Source organism: Leishmania major, chromosome 34, assembly GCF_000002725.2.
Source record: "Leishmania major strain Friedlin complete genome, chromosome 34".
In the NCBI taxonomy this organism is placed as follows: Eukaryota; Euglenozoa; class Kinetoplastea; order Trypanosomatida; family Trypanosomatidae; genus Leishmania; species Leishmania major.
Genome location: NC_007286.2, coordinates 846,425 through 868,659, shown reverse-complemented (window position 1 = coordinate 868,659; position 22,235 = coordinate 846,425). Strand labels below are relative to the sequence as shown.

Sequence of the window (22,235 nt, the reverse complement as noted above, 5' to 3'; positions counted from 1 at the left end):
CTGCGTCCGGCACTGGCGGAGCCACGGGCTGTGCCCTGCATCAGCGCCTCGCTTGCCAAATCAGAAAACAGGAGGTAGGACACGTATACCCGTTGAATCGCCGGCACAACTCGCGGTGGGCCGGCACCGGCGTGACCGTGCCCGCGAGCCTCTCCGGCGACCTCGCTAGCACAGCCCTGCCCGCGGACACCAAGGGTCGGCAACCGTGCCCGAGGGCGTGCGGCAGGCTCTTTGCCTGCTGTCCATGATCGGTACACTGGACGCTGGGATCCCACGGCGCGGTGTGGCCAGCGTCATCAGCGGAGGCGGACAAGCGTGGCTGACGGAATGAATGAGATGCACGCTGGGTGCGTGATGACTGTGTCCGGGGCGCGGCGACGGCGCAGCACCGCCGAAGCGGTGCCAGAGCGGATCAGCGAAGGGGGGAGGGGCGTGGGAGGCGATGCGGCGCGTGCCAGAGGAGGGTAGCGGGAGGTGCCCCCTTTCCTCCCCCCGTCCTGTCCCCGCGTGGCCCACCCCTGCCTATGTGCTTGCCTTGCGTGTTTGTGCCAGCCGATGGCCCATGTGCCCCCGCTGCGCACGCCCCGCCGTGTCACTTGCCTGTCTCCACGCCTCTCTCTCCCCGTCTCTCTTGTCGCCCCTTTTCACTGCTGCCCACGCCGCCCGTCCCTCTACCGCCTCTCACAACACACCCGCGCACAACCGACCGCCCAACAACAACGCGTGCGCGCACACGCCACCGCAACCAAGACATCGCGTCGCCACGCCTCGACTCTCCTCCGCTCTCTCCCGCTCTCCCATCTGCCCCCTCCTGCGTCTTTGTTTCCGCCTCCTCATTTGTCATCCGCTGTGTGGCAGCGTCTCGCCCGCACCCCCGCCGTTGGTTCTCGCGTCTGCCTCGGCGCCACTCCTCTCAGTCTCTCGCTCTTGTCCCTTTTCGCCCATGAAGTGCAGTATCCCCCTCGTTGTCTACGTGGTCGTGCAGTTCGTGGCGTTCCTTCTGGTGCTGGTGGGCACGCCGCTGGAGATGTTCCGTGCACCCAATCGTCCAGGAGTCGCTCAGTGTCTAACGCTTTTTGGCTTTAAGCTCGACTGTAAATCACTTGAATATGAGGAGACGGTAGACATGCAATGGCTTAATTGCCCTGCACGCATCGCCCGTTTCCGCCTTGCGCAGGCGTTCACTCTCATCTCCATCCTCGTGTACGGCGCGGCCTTTGTCCTGGGCTTAGTTTTGCTGTACGGCTGCACTATTCACCGCTGGGTTTGCCTGGCGCTGAACATCGTTGGCGCGGTCACCTTGTGCGTTGTGTGGGTGGCCATGGTGGTGACATACAAAAAACCTGATGAGCCGCTATGCCGTGAGGTGAGGAATATGGGCTACCGGTTCGGCACCGGGTTCGCTCTCTTGGTGGTGGCCTGGATACTGGATATCCTCAACATCATCTTCTTGCTGCTTCCGTTGCAGATGAGGGGATCACAGGACTGTGCAAACTCGATGGAGTCACAGAGGACGAATAACAGTAAACAAGCCACAGGAAGCGGAGGGCGAGCTTGATAGCGGCGCGGCCCCTCCACACAGGCGTGCTCGTGGTGGAGCTGGTGACAGCGAGGATGAGGGTGCGAAGGCTGCTGGTTCCCGTGTCTGCCCTTCGCGGGCCCAGCCCTCTCGCTGCCCTGTCGCGCGTGCGTGCACGCACCCGCTCTCCGCGCACATGGCGAGGAGTCGCTCTCGCCCGCGCTGTCGTCGCCTCGCTCTCTCTTTTCCCGCTGCCTCGCATTGCCCTCGCTGTGCGCGTGCGTCTCGTGACGAGTGTGGCTTTGTGCGTCTTCCCTTCCTCCTCCCACGCGCGGCTCTCGTCGGCGTCTCCGTTCCCTCGCGTTGTGTTGCCGTGCTCATGCGCGCGGCGGCCGGCGCCATGCACTGGGCAGCGCACACACACTGGGCGCCCACACGCCGACGCATGCCGCCTTCCGCCCACTGACCCCCACCCGCTCACCCTCCCCTGTGAGCTGCTCGCCCTCAGCAGCTGCTGGGACGTGCCCCCGTGACGGCCGCCCGGCGCACCGTTGGCGGAGCGCGGTGGCGGAGGAAGGCGCGGGGTGCCGGCAGGGGGGTCGCCGGGGGCCGGACCGTGTGCGCGGGAAAGGGAGAGCGAAGGCGTGCGGCGAATGCCCCAGCTGGGATGGGCAGGCAGGCGCGACGCAGGGGAGAAGCCGACGCCGTGGCAGGGATGGCGGGAGGCGGAGAGCCGCCCACGGCATCGGTGACGCGCCCGCCCTTCTCCAGCTACGCGCCCCGCCGCGGCGGCAGCGCGTGTTTCTGGTGTCCCCCTCGCGCGCCCGGTGGACTGCGCGGACACGGAGACGGGCGAGGGGGAGGGTGCGAGGTGCCAGAGGAGGTGGTGGCGGTTGCGGGAAGAAGACAGAGCGGGCGAGCGTGCGCAGGCAGCAGCGGCACGGCCGTGCATGGGCACCGCTGCCGAGGGGCGACTGCAGCACCTCGTGCATGCCTGCGTGGTGGTACACGGCGTGTGCGTGTGCGCAGGCGTATGCGCCCCTGTCACCGTCTTCCCCCTCGTTCCGTGAGCGGCCCCCGCGGCCCTCCCTCACTAAGGCTGCCGCTGTTGGCGTGTCTCTGTTTTCGTGCGGTGGTCGCGGGTGCCGCCCCGCGCTCTCGCTTTACTCGACGCTCGTCTCCCTCGAGCTCGCTCGTGCTTGCTGTTCTCTTCTGCGCGCAGAGAGAAGCGTGGTGTGTGCGTGCCCCTCTGCGCCTCTCGTCGCTCCCCGCACCCCCCGCCCCTCATGTGCGCGTGTGCTGGCGGTGGCGGCGGACTGTGGCGACGACGCAGGCAAGGGCAGCAGCCGCGCAGCAGAGCACGCGCATACGCACATACACGCCGACACACGCGGGCAGGGGACTGCAGGCGAAGCAGGACGGGCAAATGCGCGGCGGTACGAGCGAGTGCGAAGGCGGAGCGGAGCAGAGGCGGGGCTGCGTTGCTGCTCGCTCCTCTGGCGTCTGGCTCGAGTCCGTCTGCGTGTGCGCCCCCCGTGTCGCTGTGTCTCCTCGCCTCTCTCTTGTGCGAATTGTTTCGATGGCTTCGTTGCTGGCGCACACCACCGAATCCTCCACGCTCCACCGTGGGGAGTCGCCACGCCGCATGTGACGCGATGCAGCGGCCTTCAGGAGACGGAGGGGGAGAAGCACGGCATGCAGGCAGACTGCGGGGTCTCACAGGGCCCTGACCTGCGGCTGGGCAACATTCCCCCTGGGCTCGTGCGGCGTGTACGACGACCACCACCTGCCACGCACTGGTGCGCCCTCCCCACCGACAGAGGCCACCGCCTCCGCCCCTGGGGCACGACCCTGAGGGCGGCCCCGCTGGGAGCGCGGCGTGCAGTGCGGCCCGGCGCAGCGGCAGGACGGCTCGTCCTCGGCGACGCGGATGTGGCCGCCGTGCCACAGGGCGTAGGGGTGCCGTGGCTGTAGGCGCGCATGCGCCGGCTTGTGCGTGGTGGAATGGAGGCGGTGAGAAGCAAGTGCATGCCTCGCTGATTCGCACAGTCATGCGAATCAGCACACCCACCCAACAGCAAAACGGCAGGTGCATACATATATACATATATATATATACATGTTGATCTCTACATATGACTCTCTCTCTCTCTATATATATATGGCTGTGTAGGTATATTATGTACCGACAACACCGCCAAACGCCTCGCATTACGTTGTCCTCGCGGACCGCTCGCTTGTTGTCCTCGCCTGGCAGGGCGGAGGGCGTGCGTGCGCTTCTGTCTCCTCTCTTGCTTCCCCTCTGTTTGCTTTGCGGTACGCCTTCCTGCGCGCGTGCCTGCTCGCTATTATGCTTGCTTCCGTTGACCGACTCGTGAAAACCAACAGCGTCACCGCCGCGACTGCCGTCCCCCTCGTCCCCGTGAGGGCAGGGTATAGGGGGTGCAGGCGGCGCTCTTTGCTGCTGCCCGTGGTGCTGCCGCGCCGTGTGCGTGCAGGTGTGTGCACCCGCATGCGGGTGCGTGCCGGTATATGTATATACATATATATGTGTGTATGTGCGTGTGTACATGTCTGTGTGTGCGCGCGCCCTCTGGCAGCGCAGCCGCCTTCTGTGCCGATGCCTCATCATGTGCCCCACTCCTCTCTCTACTGCACGTTGGCGCGCGGGTCATGGGTGGTTGTCGAGGAAGCGCGGTGATGCAGAGGCGCCCCCCAGCCGTGAGCGGCGCCGTCACCCACACGCCAACACGAGGCACTCCCATGCGCACATGATGGCGCTCACACTCGACCCCCGGTGGAACGCCATGCGGAGAGGCATTGCCGGCATCGGTGTGTGCGCGGTGGATGGTAGAGGTGGTGCGGCCGCACCCGGATCTTGTAGGCTCTCTTTGTGTAGCTGTCTCTCGCCGGCGTCGAGTGGTGGGTGCGGCGGCGCAGATTCTGCGTTGTCGGAGGGCGGACACTGCCGCGAGTGTGTGTGCGGCATGCGTGGCCGCCTGCCGTCACCGAAGAAGCCGTGGAATAGTCTGGCAGGCGTCTTGGTTGGTGTGCGCGTGACGCACGCGGCGAGCGTTCTCGAGGACCGCCCCGTGGCTCTCGGACGGCTCGTGAGCAGATTGTCGGAGGCGGCCTACAAGGCGGAGATGCTCCGTACTGGCAAGAGGGATCGCGACGGCGAGGACCGCCGCGGCGACGCCGCGCAGCTGCTGGTGGTGGATGCTGGCACGCGGGTGACGGTCAGGACGGAGGGCGATCCCGCGAGCGGGGCCGCGGTGGCGCCGTCCGCCATGCACATGAAGGGCACTATCGCCAAGGTGAACGGCAACGCTACCTACATTATACTAATGGAGAAGGGCGAAGTGGAACTCTCTGTGGCGTCTGAGCGCATTGTGGCGCTGCAGCCGCGGAAGAAGCTGCTCCAGAGCGCTAGGCTGGTGGCGCTGGTAAACTGGCTGCGCTCCTGCGTGCACGACCCGCGCGACGTGGAGGCCATCGCGCTCGTCCTGTTCAGCCGCGGCTGGCGGGCGGAGCGGATGTACCTGCTGGAAGGCGTGGATCTCCTGCCGTTTGTGTTTGTGTCGAGGGTGGAGCTGGACAGTGTTAGCGAGAAGGCGCGGTGGGAGCGCGACCACGACAAGGCGATGCAGATGCTGCGCCGCGAGCGGGTGAAGGATACGAACTTTCGCTATGCCCTGGCCAAGTACAAGGGCACCATGAGCTGCATTGCCGGCGTGCTTGTGGTCGCTTACGTGTTCACGGCGAACCTGCGCGCGTACCGGCGGCAGCAGCGGGGCCATCAGCTCCGGACAGCCATCGAGACCCTCTCCAAGGCTGCCCGGCCAAGGAAGGAGGAGGGTATGCTCGCGGCGGCCGCCGAGGCCTTCGAGGTGAGGCGCGAGGATGAGGAGGCGCTTGTGCGCAGTGTGCTGACGCAGATGGCGCCGTCGCATCCCCGCATCGTGGCCCTCGCCGGTGGCTCTGGCGGCGGCAGGTGTGTGCCGTGTCGCCGCGCGGTGCGCGTGGAGGGGGTGGCGCTGGTTCATGTCGACGTCGGCGGCACGGAGGACACCCTGCGCAGTGTTGTGAGGGCCCTGGGGGTGAGCAACGTGGAGGTGTGCGGCGACCTGCTGGGTTTTGTGGAGGAAGCGATGCGGGGCGCGACCGTGAAGGCCAGCGACGGCGTTCCGTTCTTGGTGATGAGGCTGCGCGAGGGCAGCGATCTGGGCAGGGTGTACGGCGAGGTGGTGAGCCTGGTGAGCGACTGCCAGGCCTGCCATATCGTCCTGGCGGTGCCCATGAAGGCTCTGACCCCTTTGAACGTGTCGTCGCGGAGGCTGGACTTTTACTGCATACCACCCTTCTCCCGCCGGCAGGCGTTCGCCTACGCGGAGCACACGCTGGACGCGCTGGACCTGGTGTGCTTTGTGGAGGTGGTGGGGACGCGCAGCAGCGACGTCGACGAGCTGTGCGCTGCGCTGCGCCAGCGCGGCGTGGACCCGGTCACGTACACGAGCCTCATGCTGGCGCGGGCGATGCGTCGGCTGCAGGCTGCGCTGGGACCACCTGGCTCGCCTGCTCGTGCGGCGATCCGGCAGCTAGCCTCGATGCCATTCGCCGACGGCGTGCGCGATGACGCCACTGGAGCGATGTCGGTGCTCGGGCAGCCAGATGTGCAGGAGATGGTGCTGTACGATCCGGTGCAGCACGAGTGGCGGTTCGCGCAGCAGGTGTACCACACCGCGGCGCGCTGCATCTTGATCTAGTGTGTGTGGACGCGACCGGCGCGTGCGGCCTTGGCTGGGCTGTGCTGGGCTGGGGGGGGGGGGGCGGTGCCTTTGCTGCTGCTTGGGCGCTTGTGCGGAGGCGGATGTGGATGCGCTGCCTTCACTGCCGTGTGTTGGCGGGCAGCCGTTGGAGGCACCGCCCACCGCACGGCGACGTGGTTGCTGACAGCTGCGTGCGGGTGCGGGTCTCTGCTGGATCAGTTGCCGAGGGCGACCAAGCTGCGATGGGGGTGGGGGAGGGGTGGACAAGAGCCCTCGCCCGCTGCGGAGACTCCGCCGCCTGTGCTGGGAAAGTAGACGCGCATCGGCAAAAGCGATGCGGCTGACCCACGCGGTGCGTGGGCCGTGCACCGGCGGGGTCGGCGATACACGTGCATACACATGCATAGATATACGTCTGTATATATCTATAGAGAGAGATGTTTGCATGTGCGTGCGTATGCTCTGGCGGAGGTACGCCTTGGGCAGGGGATGCTGCCGGCCAGCTCTCGGGCACTCCTTCGCCTGGTTGCCCCGGCCTCTCCGTCCCAGGCCAGCAGGTGCGTGCGCCAGTGCCCGCGCACGAATGTGGGTACACCCGAGTCCATCATGCCGTGTACCACTGACCCCACTCCATTCGATCCCTCTCTCACGCTGTAGGAAGCGTGCCGTACAAGTGTGGTCTGTCTGCGGCTGTTGTCTCGATGGCGGAGAGGGCGGCGCGCTGGGCAGCGTCTGCAGAGCTGCTTCCAAGCGCGGCAGCTCTCTGCGTGCGGAGCGCTGCGCAGGCGGCGGCGCCAGGAGGGCCCGTCTTTGTGTGGGTGCCGTTGGCCGCAGTCGCGCATTCTGCTGTGGGCTTGCGGGACACCTGGCAGGTGTGCGTCTGCGTGGCGGCGTCGGCGGTGTGCCGTGCGGTGGTGTTGCTCTCAGGTGTGCAGCCCGAGGTGGTGTGTATGCGTCCCAGCAGGGACGCGGCAGCACAGCCGCCACGCCGCTGCTTCGCCGTTGTCGTTGGGAGGAGGGGGAGGGCGTGCAGGTGTGTGCCCGTGCCGTGCTGTGTGAGCACGCAGTCGCCAGCGCCGTGCCTCCTCTCTCTTGCTGCACCGGGATGCTGAGAGGCTGGTGCGCCTGGTGCCCTGTGGGCCCCGTGGGGGTGAACTGCGCGTCTTGCAGAATGCAGGCCCGTGTACCGACGCTTCGTGACGGGCGCCGGCCAGCCAACAGCGCTGTGCGTCGCTGCGCCCACTGCAGCTGCACTGCGTCCGGCACTGGCGGAGCCACGGGCTGTGCCCTGCATCAGCGCCTCGCTTGCCAAATCAGAAAACAGGAGGTAGGGCACGTATACCCGTTGAATCGCCGGCACAACTCGCGGTGGGCCGGCACCGGTGTGACCGTGCCCGCGAGCCTCTCCGGCGACCTCGCTAGCACAGCCCTGCCCGCGGACACCAAGGGTCGGCAACCGTGCCCGAGGGCGTGCGGCAGGCTCTTTGCCTGCTGTCCATGATCGGTACACTGGACGCTGGGATCCCACGGCGCGGTGTGGCCAGCGTCATCAGCGGAGGCGGACAAGCGTGGCTGACGGAATGAATGAGATGCACGCTGGGTGCGTGATGACTGTGTCCGGGGCGCGGCGACGGCGCAGCACCGCCGAAGCGGTGCCAGAGCGGATCAGCGAAGGGGGGAGGGGCGTGGGAGGCGATGCGGCGCGTGCCAGAGGAGGGTAGCGGGAGGTGCCCCCTTTCCTCCCCCCGTCCTGTCCCCGCGTGGCCCACCCCTGCCTATGTGCTTGCCTTGCGTGTTTGTGCCAGCCGATGGCCCATGTGCCCCCGCTGCGCGCGCCCCGCCGTGTCACTTGCCTGTCTCCTCGCCTCTCTCTCCCCGTCTCTCTTGTCGCCCCTTTTCACTGCTGCCCACGCCGCCCGTCCCTCTACCGCCTCTCACAACACACCCGCGCACAACCGACCGCCCAACAACAACGCGTGCGCGCACACGCCACCGCAACCAAGACATCGCGTCGCCACGCCTCGACTCTCCTCCGCTCTCTCCCGCTCTCCCATCTGCCCCCTCCTGCGTCTTTGTTTCCGCCTCCTCATTTGTCATCCGCTGTGTGGCAGCGTCTCGCCCGCACCCCCGCCGTTGGTTCTCGCGTCTGCCTCGGCGCCGCTCCTCTCAGTCTCTCGCTCTTGTCCCTTTTCGCCCATGAAGTGCAGTATCCCCCTCGTTGTCTACGTGGTCGTGCAGTTCGTGGCGTTCCTTCTGGTGCTGGTGGGCACGCCGCTGGAGATCTTCCGTGCACCCAATCGTCCAGGAGTCGCTCAGTGTCTAACGCTTTTTGGCTTTAAGCTCGACTGTAAAGGACTCCAATATGACCAGACGGTAGACATGCAATGGATCGAGTGCCCTGCACGCATCACCCTTTTCCGCCTTGCGCAGGGATGCGCCATCATCTCCATCCTCGTGTACGGCGCGGCCTTTGTCCTGGGCTTAGTTTTGCTGTACGGCTGCACTATTCACCGCTGGGTTTGCCTGGCGCTGAACATCGTTGGCGCGGTCACCTTGTTCATTGTGTGGGTGGCCATAGTGGTGACATACAACAAGGACGATGGGCAAAAGTGCCCTAAGGTGAGGGATACGGGCTACCGGCTCGGCACCGGGTTCGCTCTCTTGGTGGCGGCCTGGATACTGGATATCCTCAACATCATCTTCTTGCTGCTCCCGTGCACGGTCCCGGCCACTAAAGCGAACGAGAAGCCGGAGTCGCCGACAGCGCAAGAGTAGGATGGAGGTAACAGGACGGAGTGGAGGGCGAGCTTGATAGCGGCGCGGCCCCTCCACACAGGCGTGCTCGTGGTGGAGCTGGTGACAGCGAGGATGAGGGTGCGAAGGCTGCTGGTTCCCGTGTCTGCCCTTCGCGGGCCCAGCCCTCTCGCTGCCCTGTCGCGCGTGCGTGCACGCACCCGCTCTCCGCGCACATGGCGAGGAGTCGCTCTCGCCCGCGCTGTCGTCGCCTCGCTCTCTCTTTTCCCGCTGCCTCGCATTGCCCTCGCTGTGCGCGTGCGTCTCGTGACGAGTGTGGCTTTGTGCGTCTTCCCTTCCTCCTCCCACGCGCGGCTCTCGTCGGCGTCTCCGTTCCCTCGCGTTGTGTTGCCGTGCTCATGCGCGCGGCGGCCGGCGCCATGCAGTGGGCAGCGCACACACACTGCGCGCCCACACGCCGACGCATGCCGCCTTCCGCCCACTGACCCCCACCCGCTCACCCTCCCCTGTGAGCTGCTCGCCCTCAGCAGCTGCTGGGACGTGCCCCCGTGACGGCCGCCCGGCGCACCGTTGGCGGAGCGCGGTGGCGGAGGAAGGCGCGGGGTGCCGGCAGGGGGGTCGCCGGGGGCCGGACCGTGTGCGCGGGAAAGGGAGAGCGAAGGCGTGCGGCGAATGCCCCAGCTGGGATGGGCAGGCAGGCGCGACGCAGGGGAGAAGCCGACGCCGTGGCAGGGATGGCGGGAGGCGGAGAGCCGCCCACGGCATCGGTGACGCGCCCGCCCTTCTTCAGCTACGCGCCCCGCCGCGGCGGCCGCGCGTGTTTCTGGTGTCCCCCTCGCGCGCCCGGTGGACTGCGCGGACACGGAGACGGGCGAGGGGGAGGGTGCGAGGTGCCAGAGGAGGTGGTGGCGGTTGCGGGAAGAAGACAGAGCGGGCGAGCGTGCGCAGGCAGCAGCGGCACGGCCGTGCATGGGCACCGCTGCCGAGGGGCGACTGCAGCACCTCGTGCATGCCTGCGTGGTGGTACACGGCGTGTGCGTGTGCGCAGGCGTATGCGCCCCTGTCACCGTCTTCCCCCTCGTTCCGTGAGCGGCCCCCGCGGCCCTCCCTCACTAAGGCTGCCGCTGTTGGCGTGTCTCTGTTTTCGTGCGGTGGTCGCGGGTGCCGCCCCGCGCTCTCGCTTTACTCGACGCTCGTCTCCCTCGAGCTCGCTCGTGCTTGCTGTTCTCTTCTGCGCGCAGAGAGAAGCGTGGTGTGTGCGTGCCCCTCTGCGCCTCTCGTCGCTCCCCGCACCCCCCGCCCCTCATGTGCGCGTGTGCTGGCGGTGGCGGCGGACTGTGGCGACGACGCAGGCAAGGGCAGCAGCCGCGCAGCAGAGCACGCGCATACGCACATACACGCCGACACACGCGGGCAGGGGACTGCAGGCGAAGCAGGACGGGCAAATGCGCGGCGGTACGAGCGAGTGCGAAGGCGGAGCGGAGCAGAGGCGGGGCTGCGTTGCTGCTCGCTCCTCTGGCGTCTGGCTCGAGTCCGTCTGCGTGTGCGCCCCCCGTGTCGCTGTGTCTCCTCGCCTCTCTCTTGTGCGAATTGTTTCGATGGCTTCGTTGCTGGCGCACACCACCGAATCCTCCACGCTCCACCGTGGGGAGTCGCCACGCCGCATGTGACGCGATGCAGCGGCCTTCAGGAGACGGAGGGGGAGAAGCACGGCATGCAGGCAGACTGCGGGGTCTCACAGGGCCCTGACCTGCGGCTGGGCAACATTCCCCCTCGGCTCGTGCGGCGTGTACGACGACCACCACCTGCCACGCACTGCTGCGCCCTCCCCACCGACAGAGGCCACCGCCTCCGCCCCTGGGGCACAACCCTGAGGGCGGCCCCGCTGGGAGCGCGGCGTGCAGTGCGGCCCGGCGCAGCGGCAGGACGGCTCGTCCTCGGCGACGCGGATGTGGCCGCCGTGCCACAGGGCGTAGGGGTGCCGTGGCTGTAGGCGCGCATGCGCCGGCTTGTGCGTGGTGGAATGGAGGCGGTGAGAAGCAAGTGCATGCCTCGCTGATTCGCACAGTCATGCGAATCAGCACACCCACCCAACAGCAAAACGGCAGGTGCATATATATATATATATGTTGATCTCTACATATGACTCTCTCTCTCTCTCTATATATATATGGCTGTGTGGGTATATTATGTACCGACAACACCGCCAAACGCCTCGCATTACGTTGTCCTCGCGGACCGCTCGCTTGTTGTCCTCGCCTGGCAGGGCGGAGGGCGTGCGTGCGCTTCTGTCTCCTCTCTTGCTTCCCCTCTGTTTGCTTTGCGGTACGCCTTCCTGCGCGCGTGCCTGCTCGCTATTATGCTTGCTTCCGTTGACCGACTCGTGAAAACCAACAGCGTCACCGCCGCGACTGCCGTCCCCCTCCTCCCCGTGAGGGCAGGGTATAGGGGGTGCAGGCGGCGCTCTTTGCTGCTGCCCGTGGTGCTGCCGCGCCGTGTGCGTGCAGGTGTGTGCACCCGCATGCGGGTGCGTGCCGGTATATGTATATACATATATATGTGTGTATGTGCGTGTGTACATGTCTGTGTGTGCGCGCGCCCTCTGGCAGCGCAGCCGCCTTCTGTGCCGATGCCTCATCATGTGCCCCACTCCTCTCTCTACTGCACGTTGGCGCGCGGGTCATGGGTGGTTGTCGAGGAAGCGCGGTGATGCAGAGGCGCCCCCCAGCCGTGAGCGGCGCCGTCACCCACACGCCAACACGAGGCACTCCCATGCGCACATGATGGCGCTCACACTCGACCCCCGGTGGAACGCCATGCGGAGAGGCATTGCCGGCATCGGTGTGTGCGCGGTGGATGGTAGAGGTGGTGCGGCCGCACCCGGATCTTGTAGGCTCTCTTTGTGTAGCTGTCTCTCGCCGGCGTCGAGTGGTGGGTGCGGCGGCGCAGATTCTGCGTTGTCGGAGGGCGGACACTGCCGCGAGTGTGTGTGCGGCATGCGTGGCCGCCTGCCGTCACCGAAGAAGCCGTGGAATAGTCTGGCAGGCGTCTTGGTTGGTGTGCGCGTGACGCACGCGGCGAGCGTTCTCGAGGACCGCCCCGTGGCTCTCGGACGGCTCGTGAGCAGATTGTCGGAGGCGGCCTACAAGGCGGAGATGCTCCGTACTGGCAAGAGGGATCGCGACGGCGAGGACCGCCGCGGCGACGCCGCGCAGCTGCTGGTGGTGGATGCTGGCACGCGGGTGACGGTCAGGACGGAGGGCGATCCCGCGAGCGGGGCCGCGGTGGCGCCGTCCGCCATGCACATGAAGGGCACTATCGCCAAGGTGAACGGCAACGCTACCTACATTATACTAATGGAGAAGGGCGAAGTGGAACTCTCTGTGGCGTCTGAGCGCATTGTGGCGCTGCAGCCGCGGAAGAAGCTGCTCCAGAGCGCTAGGCTGGTGGCGCTGGTAAACTGGCTGCGCTCCTGCGTGCACGACCCGCGCGACGTGGAGGCCATCGCGCTCGTCCTGTTCAGCCGCGGCTGGCGGGCGGAGCGGATGTACCTGCTGGAAGGCGTGGATCTCCTGCCGTTTGTGTTTGTGTCGAGGGTGGAGCTGGACAGTGTTAGCGAGAAGGCGCGGTGGGAGCGCGACCACGACAAGGCGATGCAGATGCTGCGCCGCGAGCGGGTGAAGGATACGAACTTTCGCTATGCCCTGGCCAAGTACAAGGGCACCATGAGCTGCATTGCCGGCGTGCTTGTGGTCGCTTACGTGTTCACGGCGAACCTGCGCGCGTACCGGCGGCAGCAGCGGGGCCATCAGCTCCGGACAGCCATCGAGACCCTCTCCAAGGCTGCCCGGCCAAGGAAGGAGGAGGGTATGCTCGCGGCGGCCGCCGAGGCCTTCGAGGTGAGGCGCGAGGATGAGGAGGCGCTTGTGCGCAGTGTGCTGACGCAGATGGCGCCGTCGCATCCCCGCATCGTGGCCCTCGCCGGTGGCTCTGGCGGCGGCAGGTGTGTGCCGTGTCGCCGCGCGGTGCGCGTGGAGGGGGTGGCGCTGGTTCATGTCGACGTCGGCGGCACGGAGGACACCCTGCGCAGTGTTGTGAGGGCCCTGGGGGTGAGCAACGTGGAGGTGTGCGGCGACCTGCTGGGTTTTGTGGAGGAGGCGATGCGGGGCGCGACCGTGAAGGCCAGCGACGGCGTTCCGTTCTTGGTGATGAGGCTGCGCGAGGGCAGCGATCTGGGCAGGGTGTACGGCGAGGTGGTGAGCCTGGTGAGCGACTGCCAGGCCTGCCATATCGTCCTGGCGGTGCCCATGAAGGCTCTGACCCCTTTGAACGTGTCGTCGCGGAGGCTGGACTTTTACTGCATACCACCCTTCTCCCGCCGGCAGGCGTTCGCCTACGCGGAGCACACGCTGGACGCGCTGGACCTGGTGTGCTTTGTGGAGGTGGTGGGGACGCGCAGCAGCGACGTCGACGAGCTGTGCGCTGCGCTGCGCCAGCGCGGCGTGGACCCGGTCACGTACACGAGCCTCATGCTGGCGCGGGCGATGCGTCGGCTGCAGGCTGCGCTGGGACCACCTGGCTCGCCTGCTCGTGCGGCGATCCGGCAGCTAGCCTCGATGCCATTCGCCGACGGCGTGCGCGATGACGCCACTGGAGCGATGTCGGTGCTCGGGCAGCCAGATGTGCAGGAGATGGTGCTGTACGATCCGGTGCAGCACGAGTGGCGGTTTGCGCAGCAGGTGTACCACACCGCGGCGCGCTGCATCTTGATCTAGTGTGTGTGGACGCGACCGGCGCGTGCGGCCTGGGCTGGGCTGTGCTGGGCTGGGGGGGGGGGGCAGTGCCTTTGCTGCTGCTTGGGCGCTTGTGCGGAGGCGGATGTGGATGCGCTGCCTTCACTGCCGTGTGTTGGCGGGCAGCCGTTGGAGGCACCGCCCACCGCACGGCGACGTGGTTGCTGACAGCTGCGTGCGGGTGCGGGTCTCTGCTGGATCAGTTGCCGAGGGCGACCAAGCTGCGATGGGGGTGGGGGAGGGGTGGACAAGAGCCCTCGCCCGCTGCGGAGACTCCGCCGCCTGTGCTGGGAAAGCAGACGCGCATCGGCAAAAGCGATGCGGCTGACCCACGCGGTGCGTGGGCCGTGCACCGGCGGGGTCGGCGATACACGTGCATACACATGCATAGATATACGTCTGTATATATCTATAGAGAGAGATGTTTGCATGTGCGTGCGTATGCTCTGGCGGAGGTACGCCTTGGGCAGGGGATGCTGCCGGCCAGCTCTCGGGCACTCCTTCGCCTGGTTGCCCCGGCCTCTCCGTCCCAGGCCAGCAGGTGCGTGCGCCAGTGCCCGCGCACGAATGTGGGTACACCCGAGTCCATCATGCCGTGTACCACTGACCCCACTCCATTCGATCCCTCTCTCACGCTGTAGGAAGCGTGCCGTACAAGTGTGGTCTGTCTGCGGCTGTTGTCTCGATGGCGGAGAGGGCGGCGCGCTGGGCAGCGTCTGCAGAGCTGCTTCCAAGCGCGGCAGCTCTCTGCGTGCGGAGCGCTGCGCAGGCGGCGGCGCCAGGAGGGCCCGTCTTTGTGTGGGTGCCGTTGGCCGCAGTCGCGCATTCTGCTGTGGGCTTGCGGGACACCTGGCAGGTGTGCGTCTGCGTGGCGGCGTCGGCGGTGTGCCGTGCGGTGGTGTTGCTCTCAGGTGTGCAGCCCGAGGTGGTGTGTATGCGTCCCAGCAGGGACGCGGCAGCACAGCCGCCACGCCGCTGCTTCGCCGTTGTCGTTGGGAGGAGGGGGAGGGCGTGCAGGTGTGTGCCCGTGCCGTGCTGTGTGAGCACGCAGTCGCCAGCGCCGTGCCTCCTCTCTCTTGCTGCACCGGGATGCTGAGAGGCTGGTGCGCCTGGTGCCCTGTGGGCCCCGTGGGGGTGAACTGCGCGTCTTGCAGAATGCAGGCCCGTGTACCGACGCTTCGTGACGGGCGCCGGCCAGCCAACAGCGCTGTGCGTCGCTGCGCCCACTGCAGCTGCACTGCGTCCGGCACTGGCGGAGCCACGGGCTGTGCCCTGCATCAGCGCCTCGCTTGCCAAATCAGAAAACAGGAGGTAGGGCACGTATACCCGTTGAATCGCCGGCACAACTCGCGGTGGGCCGGCACCGGTGTGACCGTGCCCGCGAGCCTCTCCGGCGACCTCGCTAGCACAGCCCTGCCCGCGGACACCAAGGGTCGGCAACCGTGCCCGAGGGCGTGCGGCAGGCTCTTTGCCTGCTGTCCATGATCGGTACACTGGACGCTGGGATCCCACGGCGCGGTGTGGCCAGCGTCATCAGCGGAGGCGGACAAGCGTGGCTGACGGAATGAATGAGATGCACGCTGGGTGCGTGATGACTGTGTCCGGGGCGCGGCGACGGCGCAGCACCGCCGAAGCGGTGCCAGAGCGGATCAGCGAAGGGGGGAGGGGCGTGGGAGGCGATGCGGCGCGTGCCAGAGGAGGGTAGCGGGAGGTGCCCCCTTTCCTCCCCCCGTCCTGTCCCCGCGTGGCCCACCCCTGCCTATGTGCTTGCCTTGCGTGTTTGTGCCAGCCGATGGCCCATGTGCCCCCGCTGCGCGCGCCCCGCCGTGTCACTTGCCTGTCTCCTCGCCTCTCTCTCCCCGTCTCTCTTGTCGCCCCTTTTCACTGCTGCCCACGCCGCCCGTCCCTCTACCGCCTCTCACAACACACCCGCGCACAACCGACCGCCCAACAACAACGCGTGCGCGCACACGCCACCGCAACCAAGACATCGCGTCGCCACGCCTCGACTCTCCTCCGCTCTCTCCCGCTCTCCCATCTGCCCCCTCCTGCGTCTTTGTTTCCGCCTCCTCATTTGTCATCCGCTGTGTGGCAGCGTCTCGCCCGCACCCCCGCCGTTGGTTCTCGCGTCTGCCTCGGCGCCGCTCCTCTCAGTCTCTCGCTCTTGTCCCTTTTCGCCCATGAAGTGCAGTATCCCCCTCGTTGTCTACGTGGTCGTGCAGTTCGTGGCGTTCCTTCTGGTGCTGGTGGGCACGCCGCTGGAGATGTTCCGTGCACCCAATCGTCCAGGAGTCGCTCAGTGTCTAACGCTTTTTGGCTTTAAGCTCGACTGTAAATCACTTGAATATGAGGAGACGGTAGACATGCAATGGCTTAATTGCCCTGCACGCATCGCCCGTTTCCGCCTTGCGCAGGCGTTCACTCTCATCTCCATCCTCGTGTACGGCGCGGCCTTTGTCCTGGGCTTAGTTTTGCTGTACGGCTGCACTATTCACCGCTGGGTTTGCCTGGCGCTGAACATCGTTGGCGCGGTCACCTTGTGCGTTGTGTGGGTGGCCATGGTGGTGACATACAAAAAACCTGATGAGCCGCTATGCCGTGAGGTGAGGAATATGGGCTACCGGTTCGGCACCGGGTTCGCTCTCTTGGTGGTGGCCTGGATACTGGATATCCTCAACATCATCTTCTTGCTGCTTCCGTTGCAGATGAGGGGATCACAGGACTGTGCAAACTCGATGGAGTCACAGAGGACGAATAACAGTAAACAAGCCACAGGAAGCGGAGGGCGAGCTTGATAGCGGCGCGGCCCCTCCACACAGGCGTGCTCGTGGTGGAGCTGGTGACAGCGAGGATGAGGGTGCGAAGGCTGCTGGTTCCCGTGTCTGCCCTTCGCGGGCCCAGCCCTCTCGCTGCCCTGTCGCGCGTGCGTGCACGCACCCGCTCTCCGCGCACATGGCGAGGAGTCGCTCTCGCCCGCGCTGTCGTCGCCTCGCTCTCTCTTTTCCCGCTGCCTCGCATTGCCCTCGCTGTGCGCGTGCGTCTCGTGACGAGTGTGGCTTTGTGCGTCTTCCCTTCCTCCTCCCACGCGCGGCTCTCGTCGGCGTCTCCGTTCCCTCGCGTTGTGTTGCCGTGCTCATGCGCGCGGCGGCCGGCGCCATGCACTGGGCAGCGCACACACACTGGGCGCCCACACGCCGACGCATGCCGCCTTCCGCCCACTGACCCCCACCCGCTCACCCTCCCCTGTGAGCTGCTCGCCCTCAGCAGCTGCTGGGACGTGCCCCCGTGACGGCCGCCCGGCGCACCGTTGGCGGAGCGCGGTGGCGGAGGAAGGCGCGGGGTGCCGGCAGGGGGGTCGCCGGGGGCCGGACCGTGTGCGCGGGAAAGGGAGAGCGAAGGCGTGCGGCGAATGCCCCAGCTGGGATGGGCAGGCAGGCGCGACGCAGGGGAGAAGCCGACGCCGTGGCAGGGATGGCGGGAGGCGGAGAGCCGCCCACGGCATCGGTGACGCGCCCGCCCTTCTCCAGCTACGCGCCCCGCCGCGGCGGCCGCGCGTGTTTCTGGTGTCCCCCTCGCGCGCCTGGTGGACTGCGCGGACACGGAGACGGGCGAGGGGGAGGGTGCGAGGTGCCAGAGGAGGTGGTGGCGGTTGCGGGAAGAAGACAGAGCGGGCGAGCGTGCGCAGGCAGCAGCGGCACGGCCGTGCATGGGCACCGCTGCCGAGGGGCGACTGCAGCACCTCGTGCATGCCTGCGTGGTGGTACACGGCGTGTGCGTGTGCGCAGGCGTATGCGCCCCTGTCACCGTCCTCCCCCTCGTTCCGTGAGCGGCCCCCGCGGCCCTCCCTCACTAAGGCTGCCGCTGTTGGCGTGTCTCTGTTTTCGTGCGGTGGTCGCGGGTGCCGCCCCGCGCTCTCGCTTTACTCGACGCTCGTCTCCCTCGAGCTCGCTCGTGCTTGCTGTTCTCTTCTGCGCGCAGAGAGAAGCGTGGTGTGTGCGTGCCCCTCTGCGCCTCTCGTCGCTCCCCGCACCCCCCGCCCCTCATGTGCGCGTGTGCTGGCGGTGGCGGCGGACTGTGGCGACGACGCAGGCAAGGGCAGCAGCCGCGCAGCAGAGCACGCGCATACGCACATACACACGCCGACACACGCGGGCAGGGGACTGCAGGCGAAGCAGGACGGGCAAATGCGCGGCGGTACGAGCGAGTGCGAAGGCGGAGCGGAGCAGAGGCGGGGCTGCGTTGCTGCTCGCTCCTCTGGCGTCTGGCTCGAGTCCGTCTGCGTGTGCGCCCCCCGTGTCGCTGTGTCTCCTCGCCTCTCTCTTGTGCGAATTGTTTCGATGGCTTCGTTGCTGGCGCACACCACCGAATCCTCCACGCTCCACCGTGGGGAGTCGCCACGCCGCATGTGACGCGATGCAGCGGCCTTCAGGAGACGGAGGGGGAGAAGCACGGCATGCAGGCAGACTGCGGGGTCTCACAGGGCCCTGACCTGCGGCTGGGCAACATTCCCCCTCGGCTCGTGCGGCGTGTACGACGACCACCACCTGCCACGCACTGCTGCGCCCTCCCCACCGACAGAGGCCACCGCCTCCGCCCCTGGGGCACAACCCTGAGGGCGGCCCCGCTGGGAGCGCGGCGTGCAGTGCGGCCCGGCGCAGCGGCAGGACGGCTCGTCCTCGGCGACGCGGATGTGGCCGCCGTGCCACAGGGCGTAGGGGTGCCGTGGCTGTAGGCGCGCATGCGCCGGCTTGTGCGTGGTGGAATGGAGGCGGTGAGAAGCAAGTGCATGCCTCGCTGGTTCGCACAGCCATGCGAATCAGCACACCCACCCAACAGCAAAACGGCAGGTGCATACATATATACATATATATATACATGTTGATCTCTACATATGACTCTCTCTCTCTCTATATATATATGGCTGTGTAGGTATATTATGTACCGACAACACCGCCAAACGCCTCGCATTACGTTGTCCTCGCGGACCGCTCGCTTGTTGTCCTCGCCTGGCAGGGCGGAGGGCGTGCGTGCGCTTCTGTCTCCTCTCTTGCTTCCCCTCTGTTTGCTTTGCGGTACGCCTTCCTGCGCGCGTGCCTGCTCGCTATTATGCTTGCTTCCGTTGACCGACTCGTGAAAACCAACAGCGTCACCGCCGCGACTGCCGTCCCCCTCGTCCCCGTGAGGGCAGGGTATAGGGGGTGCAGGCGGCGCTCTTTGCTGCTGCCCGTGGTGCTGCCGCGCCGTGTGCGTGCAGGTGTGTGCACCCGCATGCGGGTGCGTGCCGGTATATGTATATACATATATATGTGTGTATGTGCGTGTGTACATGTCTGTGTGTGCGCGCGCCCTCTGGCAGCGCAGCCGCCTTCTGTGCCGATGCCTCATCATGTGCCCCACTCCTCTCTCTACTGCACGTTGGCGCGCGGGTCATGGGTGGTTGTCGAGGAAGCGCGGTGATGCAGAGGCGCCCCCCAGCCGTGAGCGGCGCCGTCACCCACACGCCAACACGAGGCACTCCCATGCGCACATGATGGCGCTCACACTCGACCCCCGGTGGAACGCCATGCGGAGAGGCATTGCCGGCATCGGTGTGTGCGCGGTGGATGGTAGAGGTGGTGCGGCCGCACCCGGATCTTGTAGGCTCTCTTTGTGTAGCTGTCTCTCGCCGGCGTCGAGTGGTGGGTGCGGCGGCGCAGATTCTGCGTTGTCGGAGGGCGGACACTGCCGCGAGTGTGTGTGCGGCATGCGTGGCCGCCTGCCGTCACCGAAGAAGCCGTGGAATAGTCTGGCAGGCGTCTTGGTTGGTGTGCGCGTGACGCACGCGGCGAGCGTTCTCGAGGACCGCCCCGTGGCTCTCGGACGGCTCGTGAGCAGATTGTCGGAGGCGGCCTACAAGGCGGAGATGCTCCGTACTGGCAAGAGGGATCGCGACGGCGAGGACCGCCGCGGCGACGCCGCGCAGCTGCTGGTGGTGGATGCTGGCACGCGGGTGACGGTCAGGACGGAGGGCGATCCCGCGAGCGGGGCCGCGGTGGCGCCGTCCGCCATGCACATGAAGGGCACTATCGCCAAGGTGAACGGCAACGCTACCTACATTATACTAATGGAGAAGGGCGAAGTGGAACTCTCTGTGGCGTCTGAGCGCATTGTGGCGCTGCAGCCGCGGAAGAAGCTGCTCCAGAGCGCTAGGCTGGTGGCGCTGGTAAACTGGCTGCGCTCCTGCGTGCACGACCCGCGCGACGTGGAGGCCATCGCGCTCGTCCTGTTCAGCCGCGGCTGGCGGGCGGAGCGGATGTACCTGCTGGAAGGCGTGGATCTCCTGCCGTTTGTGTTTGTGTCGAGGGTGGAGCTGGACAGTGTTAGCGAGAAGGCGCGGTGGGAGCGCGACCACGACAAGGCGATGCAGATGCTGCGCCGCGAGCGGGTGAAGGATACGAACTTTCGCTATGCCCTGGCCAAGTACAAGGGCACCATGAGCTGCATTGCCGGCGTGCTTGTGGTCGCTTACGTGTTCACGGCGAACCTGCGCGCGTACCGGCGGCAGCAGCGGGGCCATCAGCTCCGGACAGCCATCGAGACCCTCTCCAAGGCTGCCCGGCCAAGGAAGGAGGAGGGTATGCTCGCGGCGGCCGCCGAGGCCTTCGAGGTGAGGCGCGAGGATGAGGAGGCGCTTGTGCGCAGTGTGCTGACGCAGATGGCGCCGTCGCATCCCCGCATCGTGGCCCTCGCCGGTGGCTCTGGCGGCGGCAGGTGTGTGCCGTGTCGCCGCGCGGTGCGCGTGGAGGGGGTGGCGCTGGTTCATGTCGACGTCGGCGGCACGGAGGACACCCTGCGCAGTGTTGTGAGGGCCCTGGGGGTGAGCAACGTGGAGGTGTGCGGCGACCTGCTGGGTTTTGTGGAGGAAGCGATGCGGGGCGCGACCGTGAAGGCCAGCGACGGCGTTCCGTTCTTGGTGATGAGGCTGCGCGAGGGCAGCGATCTGGGCAGGGTGTACGGCGAGGTGGTGAGCCTGGTGAGCGACTGCCAGGCCTGCCATATCGTCCTGGCGGTGCCCATGAAGGCTCTGACCCCTTTGAACGTGTCGTCGCGGAGGCTGGACTTTTACTGCATACCACCCTTCTCCCGCCGGCAGGCGTTCGCCTACGCGGAGCACACGCTGGACGCGCTGGACCTGGTGTGCTTTGTGGAGGTGGTGGGGACGCGCAGCAGCGACGTCGACGAGCTGTGCGCTGCGCTGCGCCAGCGCGGCGTGGACCCGGTCACGTACACGAGCCTCATGCTGGCGCGGGCGATGCGTCGGCTGCAGGCTGCGCTGGGACCACCTGGCTCGCCTGCTCGTGCGGCGATCCGGCAGCTAGCCTCGATGCCATTCGCCGACGGCGTGCGCGATGACGCCACTGGAGCGATGTCGGTGCTCGGGCAGCCAGATGTGCAGGAGATGGTGCTGTACGATCCGGTGCAGCACGAGTGGCGGTTCGCGCAGCAGGTGTACCACACCGCGGCGCGCTGCATCTTGATCTAGTGTGTGTGGACGCGACCGGCGCGTGCGGCCTTGGCTGGGCTGTGCTGGGCTGGGGGGGGGGCGGTGCCTTTGCTGCTGCTTGGGCGCTTGTGCGGAGGCGGATGTGGATGCGCTGCCTTCACTGCCGTGTGTTGGCGGGCAGCCGTTGGAGGCACCGCCCACCGCACGGCGACGTGGTTGCTGACAGCTGCGTGCGGGTGCGGGTCTCTGCTGGATCAGTTGCCGAGGGCGACCAAGCTGCGATGGGGGTGGGGGAGGGGTGGACAAGAGCCCTCGCCCGCTGCGGAGACTCCGCCGCCTGTGCTGGGAAAGTAGACGCGCATCGGCAAAAGCGATGCGGCTGACCCACGCGGTGCGTGGGCCGTGCACCGGCGGGGTCGGCGATACACGTGCATACACATGCATAGATATACGTCTGTATATATCTATAGAGAGAGATGTTTGCATGTGCGTGCGTATGCTCTGGCGGAGGTACGCCTTGGGCAGGGGATGCTGCCGGCCAGCTCTCGGGCACTCCTTCGCCTGGTTGCCCCGGCCTCTCCGTCCCAGGCCAGCAGGTGCGTGCGCCAGTGCCCGCGCACGAATGTGGGTACACCCGAGTCCATCATGCCGTGTACCACTGACCCCACTCCATTCGATCCCTCTCTCACGCTGTAGGAAGCGTGCCGTACAGGTGTGGTCTGTCTGCGGCTGTTGTCTCGATGGCGGAGAGGGCGGCGCGCTGGGCAGCGTCTGCAGAGCTGCTTCCAAGCGCGGCAGCTCTCTGCGTGCGGAGCGCTGCGCAGGCGGCGGCGCCAGGAGGGCCCGTCTTTGTGTGGGTGCCGTTGGCCGCAGTCGCGCATTCTGCTGTGGGCTTGCGGGACACCTGGCAGGTGTGC

At 66.9% G+C, this 22,235-nt stretch overlaps 6 protein-coding genes across 6 annotated transcripts; all 6 read left to right on the top strand.

Annotated features, from left to right (window-relative positions):
* Positions 1-943: 943 nt before the first annotated feature.
* On the top strand, positions 944-1,558 carry LMJF_34_1980 (putative amastin-like surface protein; the record flags this gene model as incomplete). The annotated part of the gene is made up of 1 exon (XM_001686243.1): positions 944-1,558. The coding sequence occupies one exon, from the start codon at positions 944-946 to the stop codon at positions 1,556-1,558; it is 615 nt and encodes a 204-aa protein (XP_001686295.1).
* A 2,732-nt stretch (positions 1,559-4,290) lies between these two features.
* Positions 4,291-6,285, top strand: LMJF_34_1970 (tuzin-like protein; the record flags this gene model as incomplete). Its single annotated transcript, XM_001686242.1, has 1 exon — positions 4,291-6,285. One exon carries the CDS (start codon positions 4,291-4,293, stop codon positions 6,283-6,285), a length of 1,995 nt encoding a protein of 664 aa, XP_001686294.1.
* A 2,199-nt stretch (positions 6,286-8,484) lies between these two features.
* LMJF_34_1960 (putative amastin-like surface protein) lies at positions 8,485-9,063 on the top strand (the record flags this gene model as incomplete). Its single annotated transcript, XM_001686241.1, has 1 exon — positions 8,485-9,063. The coding sequence occupies one exon, from the start codon at positions 8,485-8,487 to the stop codon at positions 9,061-9,063; it is 579 nt and encodes a 192-aa protein (XP_001686293.1).
* Positions 9,064-11,822: 2,759 nt separating this feature from the next.
* LMJF_34_1950 (tuzin-like protein) lies at positions 11,823-13,817 on the top strand (the record flags this gene model as incomplete). The annotated part of the gene is made up of 1 exon (XM_001686240.1): positions 11,823-13,817. The coding sequence occupies one exon, from the start codon at positions 11,823-11,825 to the stop codon at positions 13,815-13,817; it is 1,995 nt and encodes a 664-aa protein (XP_001686292.1).
* A 2,198-nt stretch (positions 13,818-16,015) lies between these two features.
* LMJF_34_1940 (putative amastin-like surface protein) lies at positions 16,016-16,630 on the top strand (the record flags this gene model as incomplete). Its single annotated transcript, XM_001686239.1, has 1 exon — positions 16,016-16,630. One exon carries the CDS (start codon positions 16,016-16,018, stop codon positions 16,628-16,630), a length of 615 nt encoding a protein of 204 aa, XP_001686291.1.
* A 2,732-nt stretch (positions 16,631-19,362) lies between these two features.
* Positions 19,363-21,357, top strand: LMJF_34_1930 (tuzin-like protein; the record flags this gene model as incomplete). Its single annotated transcript, XM_001686238.1, has 1 exon — positions 19,363-21,357. One exon carries the CDS (start codon positions 19,363-19,365, stop codon positions 21,355-21,357), a length of 1,995 nt encoding a protein of 664 aa, XP_001686290.1.
* Between the last annotated feature and the right edge of the window lie 878 nt (positions 21,358-22,235).